Here is a 9,098-nt window from a genome sequence, read left to right on the forward strand (position 1 = left end):
GATAATCGGTCTGATTCAGTAACTCGGATCACCGGTTTGCCGATCTAGACCAATGTGGTTTTTGAAACACTAGTGAAAAGGGCATCATGGCATACTTGTACACAATTATTAATAACAAGAAACTGCATTTATTAATCCGACAAAAAAAATGAAAAGAGAAGTTGCAAATATTTTCTGCCATAGTTCCTCCTTATTTGTATAATACATAATGGTGTAACCAGTTTTCCCTTTTGAAGATACCTGACTTGTCATACAATCAAGGGGTTGCTTTGTTTTGCTCCCTCTCCCTTTTGGTTGCTTCATTCTTAGCTTGACCACTTATCCTCTTGTCTCAAACCCAACACTTCATCTTCCCTACAAGCCATTTGAACCCACTCACACAATACCCATTAGATCATGGATATGGCTTTGTTCTTGTCAAGCCACAGTTCCCCAAACTCCTTGCCAAATTCAGCATACCTACCAAATGCAACAACACCAGCCATCTCAAGAAGAAGCAATGGCTTATCTGCTCTAACTTTGGTGCCTTCCTCCAAGCCCAGCCCCCATGTTTCCTTTGGTCTTTCTCAAACCACCCCAAAGCTGTATTCAAGGCAAGGGAATATCTCCCCTAAAAATGACAGTTTTAAGTTATATGCACAAGATCGAAGGAGCATAGGAGGAAGTGAGGATGAACCCAAAGCATTAGATACAGTTATGAAACTATATACTGCCCTTAAAAATAGGAATTCTAAGGGAGTATCAGATATCATAGCTGAAGAATGTAAATGCATGTGCAATTTCATCTCCTTGAGCCCTTTACAAGGGAAGAAGGTAACTTGATTCAATAGTTCAAATCTTTGGCATAGCAATGGCATAAGTTCTTCAGAATATAACTGCCACAGTCAATCCAGGTCTACAAGGGGTTTTCCGAAAAAAAAAAAAGCGGCATTAATTCCTTACTTTTCAAACAAGATCAGATTAGTGAGTTTCATTGAAATTATATCTGATTGGTGAAAATCTGATTTTGCTGCTTGTATCATGTTTTAGTCTAGTGGAGATGAAAAGTCAGGTAAGTAAATGCTACAGATCTGTCATTTTAGAACTGAGTAGTGATTATAATTTTGCAGCCAGTTTAGAAATAACTAGTGATTATAATTTTGCAGCAAGTTGTACAATTCTTATCTACCTTAATGGGAACAATGGGGAAGTCCATGCACTTCATAATTGAGCCAACATTTCATGAAGGACTTGTAGTTGGAGTTCAATGGAACTTACGTAAATTTCCTCTCTTTTGGATCTATCATTTTATTCCTTAGTTTTCTGTGAAATTTTTTGATTCTCACACCCTCAAGCTTGTAGAGTGGAAGGGCTATCCCATGCCTCTAGGAAAGGGTTATGCAATCTATACAATCCAAAAGTATGAAGGCAGAGTGCTAATAAGGTGTTCACTGCAACTAAATCTCAATTTGTAAAACACTACGAGATTTTCTTTGAACAATTCCATTGAGAATTTATTATATTCATACACAGCATAGAACTGATTTTTTATAAATGACCAGCAATATGCAAATGTCAATGGAACCACTCCTCAAATCCGATCTCCTTCGACTGGTACGTAAGAATTATAACTGATATTTCTATTGTAAAATTCCTTTTCAAGTGATGTGGACGGAAAAGAAAGAAATTCTTTGGAGAAAGTAGAGATACACTCGGAACTTTTTTGCACGCATACATAATTTCTTACATAAACTTTTGATGCTCTTTTTTCAAACATAAATAAGAAGTTCTTGGAGAGGTTATTCTCCATTCACATGCATAATAAAAAGATTTCTACAAAGAAAAAAAGGGAAAACATTCAATACCCACGCTAAGGGTGTCTTTGATTTACTGAAAAAGGGCATTTGGCATCAGTGTTTTCTAGGGAAGTGGATATATCTCAAGTTCCATGAATCCCCATGGAACTGGCGGTATCCACTTTTTAGCCTTAAATATAAGGCAAGTGGATACCAAGGCATCCACTTTATGATAAAACTTCCTCGTTATCAAATAGGAAAGTGTTACAGTACTTGTAGACGGTTTCCAAAACCGTGTTTTTCAGAAATCAAACATGCCCTAAAGATGCCTCAAATATAAATATGCTATAGGATTAAGCCCCTCCAATTTTTGGATGGTGAGATCTAGATGTTTAGAAGACAAAAATTCTTTTTATTTTAGAAAACACTCATATAGATATTAATTCTTTCTTAATATACGTTTTTATGATTAGTGTTCAGTTTATGACTTTTATTATTAATATTTAGTTACTGCTCGAGTGCCAAAAGTTGGCAAATACATTCATATTCATGTCAATAATAATAACTCGATGCTTATTGCTTTTGCAGAGGTTGATAAAGTTTATGGCACCAATTCTAGATAGATTGCCATTCCATGATACCAAAAAGCCTGAATGATCATGCATCTCTTCTTAAGCCTCAATGTCAAGCCATTTGTGATTCAACTTTATCTGCTATTATATCTGTGCATTAATATGGATTTGTCGTATCTACAAAGTGTATTTTCATATGTGCATCAATAAGGATTTGTTGCATCAACAAAATGTATTTTATATAGGATGTTGGTTTTTTCCTTTTCACTTTGTTATGAGCCCTATCTAATTGACAGCAAGAGTAATTTTAACGAAGGATCGACTCCCCAATACACCAGTCGTTGACTCGTTTTCCTCCAGTAAATTCAATCCGGGAGTATTGGGAATCGAGATTAGCTCGACCACCCCTGGTTGCTGTGAAACCCCCATCATAACAAATCTAATATTTTGAAACCAACTTGCCTATCATCGATAAATCGATTCCAAAAAATCCATACACGTATGAACCAAATATGATGTAGTAAATTTAGCAAAAATAGAGAAGAAACTAAGAGATGCATAAATAGAAAATCTTACAACGATAACAATACATTACAAATTATAATCCAATCACCATCAACATACAAATATACACGATTCACCAAAAAATGAGAACTGACTGTAATAAATTTAGAAAAATAGAAAGGAAAACAAGAGATGCATAAATAGAAAATCTTGCAAAGATAACAATACACTGCAAATCATAATCCAATCACCATCAACACACAAATATACGCGATTCACCCAAAATCGGGCTACATCCATAGGCAACATGCAAGGAAAGATTCAATATTAATAGAAGAATTACAAGTTTTGTGGGTATGTAGAAATTACCTTACAATGTTAGAGAAAATCTCAAAATAAATTTTCTATACCACAGATAAACCATCAATTGACTACGTTGGTTGCTACCTTCGACCAACTATGTCACCACAAAGATGAAATCTGGCTCAATACAAGACACACATGAAACTACGGTTTGTGCAAAATACCCAATCAATAGGTTCCCCAAAACTTTCTTTTTGTTCTCTCAAGAGCTTCCCTTAAAAACAGCTAGTCATAAAGAGTCCACCAAAATAGTGATTTTCACAATAACCATAAATACCCTTATGATGAGCGAAGTTTAAGGGCTCTATCCAAAAAAAGTGCTCTTCCAGTTAATATGATTGAAGATGCCATCCCTCGCCTGAAGATTGAACATTATTTCATCCATGATGGGGGGTCAATTTTCATGGGAGGAGGTGAGGGGTTTCACACCACCTTATGACATTCGTTGAATCTCCCTTTATGATAATGCGGTGTTGTTCTTCCTTGAGTTTTAATACTCCTTTAACTGCCCTCAATTCCGCCTCATTGGTATCACAGAAGGGAATCTGCCCATGTGTGGTACAAATGATGTAACCAGTTGTCCTTTTTGAAGATACCTGACTTGTCAGACCATCAAAGGGTTGCTTTGTTTTGCCCTCTTTTCCTTTTGGTTGCTTCAGTCTTATCTTGGCCTCTTGTCCTTTTTTCTCAAACCCAAAACTTCATCTTCCCCACTAGCCTTTTGAGCCCACTCAATACCTACTAGATTATGGATATGGCTTTCTTCTTGTCAAGCCACACTTCCCACCAAACTCCTTGCCAAAGTTAGCATACCCACCAAATGCAACCACACCAGCCATCTCAAGAAGAAGCTATGGCTTATCTGCTCAAAGTTTGGTGCCTTCCTCCAAGCTAAGCCTCCATTTTCCTTTGGCCTTTCTCAAACCATCACAAAGCTACATTCAAGGCAGGGGAATATCTCTCCAAAAAGTGACAGTTTTAAGTTATGTGCACTAGATCCAAGGAGCATAGGAGGAAGTGAGGATGAGCCCATCGCATTAGATATAGTTATGAAACTATATACTGCCACTGAAAATAGGAATGCTATGGCAATATCAGATATCATATCTGAAGAATGTAAATGCATGTCCAACTTCATCTCCTTGACCCCTTACAAGGGAAGAAGGTAATATGATTCAAAGGCATAATAGTTCTTCTTAACTGCGATAGTCAATCCTGGTCTAAAGGGGTTTCATGAAAGAAAAAAAAAAGGCGCCGTTAATTCCTTACTTTTCAAACAAGACCAGATTAGTGAGTTTCATGGAGATTATATTTAGTTCATTGGTGAAAATCTCTAGGGAAATTCACATACGGACCGGGTAATTTTTGAAAGGAAGACCAACATGATCTTGCCAGGGAATATATATATATTTTATTCTTTTCAACCTTTTTTTGTTTTTTGGCAAAGATTACTCGCAAGTGGTCTTGCTACAATAATTTTTGCTTCAAAAAAAAATAAAAGTAAAACCAACAAATCCAAGATCTTAAAACATTGATGCCATTAAACTAATTCTCTTTAAACAAACAAAGTAACCACTACTTCTCATGCTAAACAAACAAAGTAACCACTACTTCTCATGCTAAACAAACAAAGTAACCACTACTTCTCATGCTTGGGAAAGTAAAGACAATATAATTGAAAAGGCAAGAAATAAAAAAAAGAATGCCGGGGATTATCTCAACCGGGCTAGTTACACCCCCACACTGAGTTATCACCATCCGATGGCTTGAGATCAATGATCAACTTTCAATCTCAATGGGAAAGCAAATTTCAAGGCTAACCCTCTAATGGAACCATTAACTCCTCTTGATCACAAAATTCGAACTTAGGTACAAAGCTGTAAAACCTAGTTCAATCAAGATAGCATCTACTTCGTACTACCCAACCCTTAAGCTCATCAATGCAAGATGAGAGGGAGATAGAACACCATCTAGGTCAACCTTTAGGTTAGAGAGAGATAGAACACCCTAGTTCAATCAAGATAGCATCTACTTGCTACTACCCAACCCTTAGGCTCATCAAAGCAAGATGAGAGGGAGATTGAACACTGTCTAGGTCAACCCTTAGGTTAGAGGGAGATAAAACACCATCTAGGTCAACCCTTAGGTTAGGGAGATAGAACACCATCTAGGTGGGGCGTGACCCTTAGATAAACCTAGAGAGAGACATAGTCCAAAAGGTGGGGCGTGACCCTTAGATAAACCTAGAGAGAGACATAGTCCAAAAGGTGGGGCGTACCCCCCTTTGTATGGTCCAGAGAGAGACTTCTACGGTTGGGGCGTGCCCTTATTGGAGAAATTGGTGGGTAGAGAATTATGGGCAAGGGGTCTTCTTTTTATAGTTCAAAAAAGAGCATAAGGGTTTCTTAGGATTTGTATGGCATGCCTCTTCTTGTGGATTGAATATGAACCATTGATCCAAAAAATAGCATAAGGGTTTCTTAGGATTTGTATGGCATGCCTCGTCTTGTGGATTGAATATGAACCGTTGATCCAAAAAATAGCATAAGAACTTGTGGATTGCATATGAACCGTTGATCCAAAAAATAGCATAAGAACTTGTGGATTGCATATGAACCGTTGATCCAAAAAATAGCATAAGGGTTTCTTAGGATTTGTATGGCTTGCCTCTTCTTGTGGATTGAATATGAACCGTTCATCATGGGTGATTTGTCGGGTGAGAGATTTGAACCATCCATTCCATAAATGGGCCATCAACATGCTATGGAAGGTCCTAAAACCCTTATTCCCTTTTTCTTTTGATCATTATCCCATCAATAGAAAATAAATAAGATAATATTAACCATAATATTTAAAAATTAAATAAGATAATATTAATCATAGTATTGAGCTTTATCCAAAATATGCATAACCCTTATCAAACTTTACAAATTCATTCAAATCTTCCTCAAGAATTACTTGGCCTCTGAGTCAAAGTTATTACTCTTTATCAATTTAACCCTATAAAATAGGAAAACCCTTAAAAGAAGGGTGTGCCACCCATGAGAATAGGAAGCCCCTAAAACTGGGGCGTGCCATCGAGGAGGTGGTTTTGTTGGCCCCACCAATTTAGGCATGGTGGCCCGATGTGCACAATGTACAACCAATGCTATTTTAAATAATTTAAATATCAATAAAATATTTTAAAATTAATTTGAATATTTAAAATATTAATAATCAATATCTCTATTTTTATAAATCCAAATTTTATAAATAAAATATCCAGATATCTAAAAAATTCAAATCATAATTATAAAATCATGTCATCATAGAAACAAACACAATTAAATTTATTAGATGGGATAAGGATCCATATGGTCTAGGAATAAACATTTTGGGGTATTCCACCTTCAACCGTGGACTCCGGTCCACATTTTCATCAACCAACCTAGTGTTTCTCATGATCCATAGTATATACATGGGCTCATTAGTGAGTCACTAAAGTCTAGTTGATGAGCCAAGAGGTCGTAATATCACTTTGTGGATTTCAGGTTCTCCTCTAGAGATGTGCCAATGTCACCTAAACGTGATGCGACCGCTACTCCTATGACACATAGGGTATCTCTCGTACATGCATAATCTTCACCCTAAAAGGTGATTCGCATTCTCGAAATGGCTATCATTATGTATGTTATATGATGGTACATAGATGAGGGACCCCCGTCTCTAAAGGTCACCATCACACAACATTCCCTCGGCTCACTCATCCGGGCATACTCCGACATCATTACGGTAAGACCTATTAGAACCCTTATCAGATAGTTTTCTATAACTAGGTAATATCGGTTTTTTTCAACCAACTGGCCTAGACTGTCAAGCATAGTTTGGCATCAGCAAATGTTATTTGCTTAGTATGGTCCACGATGGACCACACTCCCACTGTGTTTTTGTTTCATTATATCAAATGTTTTATTAAAGCACTAATAAGGCATTTAATGGCCACACTCACCCAACAATTCAACCATTATAACGGAATCATCAAAAAATAAATTGTTATTACTTGGAAGGATGGACCTGTGAATTTTTTTTTTTTTTTTCCAAATTTACAAAATATGAGGGAGTGTATGCAGTTGATACAAAGGGGAAGAAATACTTAAGTTTGCAAAATATGAGGGAGTGGGAGGCGTTAGATACATAGAGGGAAAGATATTTTTGACAAGTTTGCAAACTATAAGGGAGGGGAGGTGTTAGATACAGAGAGGGAGAGAGGGAGGACGTCCGTGTCTTCTAGGGAAGTGGATATCCCAAGTTCCATGGTCTCTCATGAAAATCCTGAAATTAACGTAATCCACTTTTTAGCGTTAAATACAAGGCAAGTGGATACCACGGCATTCACTTTATGGTAAAACTTCCCCGTTATCAAACAAGAAAGTGTTAAAGTATTGGTAGACCATTTCTAAAACCACATCTTCCAAAATCAAATATGCCCTAAAGGTACCTCAAATACACTCTAGGATTGAGACCCTCCAATATTCGAATGGTGAGATATAGATGATTAGAAGATCAAAATTCTTTCTATTTTAGAAAAACTCATGGATATTAATGCTTGCTTAATATACTTTTTTTATGATTAATGTTCAGTTGATGACTTCTACTATTAATGTTTAGTTACTGTTCGAGTGCCAAACGTTGGCAAATACATGTATCATGTTCATGTCAACAGTAAATAACTCGATGCTTATTGCTTTTGCAGAGGTTAGACAGATTGCCATTCCATGATACCAAAAAGCCTGAATGATCCTGTATCTCTTCTTAAGCCTCAATGTCAACCCATTTGTGAATCAACTTTATCTTCTTTTTATATCTGTGCATTAATATGGATTTGTTTTATCAAAAAGGTGTATTTTTAAGTGTGCATTAATAAGGATTTGTTGCATCAACGAAATGTATTTTGTATAGCATGTTGGTTTTTCATTTTCATTTTGTTATGAATCCCATCTAATTGATTGCAAGAGTAATTTTAAGGAAGGATTGACTCCCCAATACATCAGTTATTGACTCGTTTTCCTCCAATAAATTCAATCTAAGAGTGTTGGGAATCACGATTAGCTCGATCACCGCATGTTACGGTGAACCCCCCACCACAACAAATCTAATATCTTGAAACCAACTTGCCTATCACTGATAAATCGATTCCAAGAAATCCATGCACGTAGGAATCTAATATGATGTAGTAAAATTAGAAAAAATAGAAAGGAAAACAAGAGATGCATAAGTAGGAAATCGTACAATGACAACAACACATTAGAAATCATAATTCAACCACCATCAACACACAAATATATTCGATTCACCCAAAATCAGGAACCAAATATGGTGTGATAAATTTAGATAAAATAGAAAGGAAAACAAGGGACACATAAATAGGAAATCTTACAACGACAACAACACACTACAAATCATAATCCAATCACCATTAGCACACAAATATACGCGATTCACCCAAAATCTGGCTACATCTACAGGAAACTTGCAATGAGAGATTCACTATTAATGGAAGAATTGCAAGTTTTGTGGTATATAGAGATTATCATACAATGTTAGAGAAACTCTCAAATTAACTATGTTCTTTGCTACCTTTGACCAACTATGTTGCCGTAAAGAAATGTGGATGAAATCTGACCCAATACAAGCACATACGAAACTCAGGTTTGTGCAAAATACCCAGTCTATATGTTACCCAAAACTTTCTCTTCTTTCTCTCAAGAGGTTCCAGTGAAAACAGCTACACATTTCTGTCTCTAAGTGGGTTATAAAGGCTCCACCAAAAAAGTGCTTTTCACAATGACCATAAATACCTTTATGATGAGAGAAATACTATAGGTTAAATAAGACGTGATTTTGC

General features: G+C 36.3%; 1 protein-coding gene across 3 annotated transcripts; it reads left to right on the forward strand.

Annotated features, from left to right (window-relative positions):
- On the forward strand, positions 1–8,114 carry LOC18446670 (uncharacterized). 3 transcript variants are annotated; one of them, XM_088849492.1, is made up of 6 exons: positions 290–813; positions 1,146–1,257; positions 1,342–1,423; positions 1,542–1,593; positions 2,364–2,436; positions 7,947–8,114. In XM_088849492.1, the coding sequence occupies exons 1-5, from the start codon at positions 397–399 to the stop codon at positions 2,430–2,432; spliced, it is 732 nt and encodes a 243-aa protein (XP_088705618.1). In that variant the 5' UTR covers positions 290–396; the 3' UTR covers positions 2,433–2,436; positions 7,947–8,114. The 3 variants fall into 3 exon arrangements, with proteins under 3 accessions (XP_011627975.1, XP_088705618.1, XP_020530740.1); XM_011629673.3 differs by lacking the exon at positions 7,947–8,114 and having other exon boundaries at positions 1–813; positions 2,364–2,578; XM_020675081.2 differs by lacking the exon at positions 7,947–8,114 and having other exon boundaries at positions 426–1,051; positions 2,364–2,578.
- Positions 8,115–9,098: the final 984 nt, after the last annotated feature.

The sequence above is a fragment of the Amborella trichopoda genome, chromosome 10, assembly GCF_054954075.1.
Source record: "Amborella trichopoda isolate Santa Cruz 75 chromosome 10, AtrichopodaSantaCruz75HAP2 v2.0, whole genome shotgun sequence".
NCBI classification, from domain to species: Eukaryota; Viridiplantae; Streptophyta; class Magnoliopsida; order Amborellales; family Amborellaceae; genus Amborella; species Amborella trichopoda.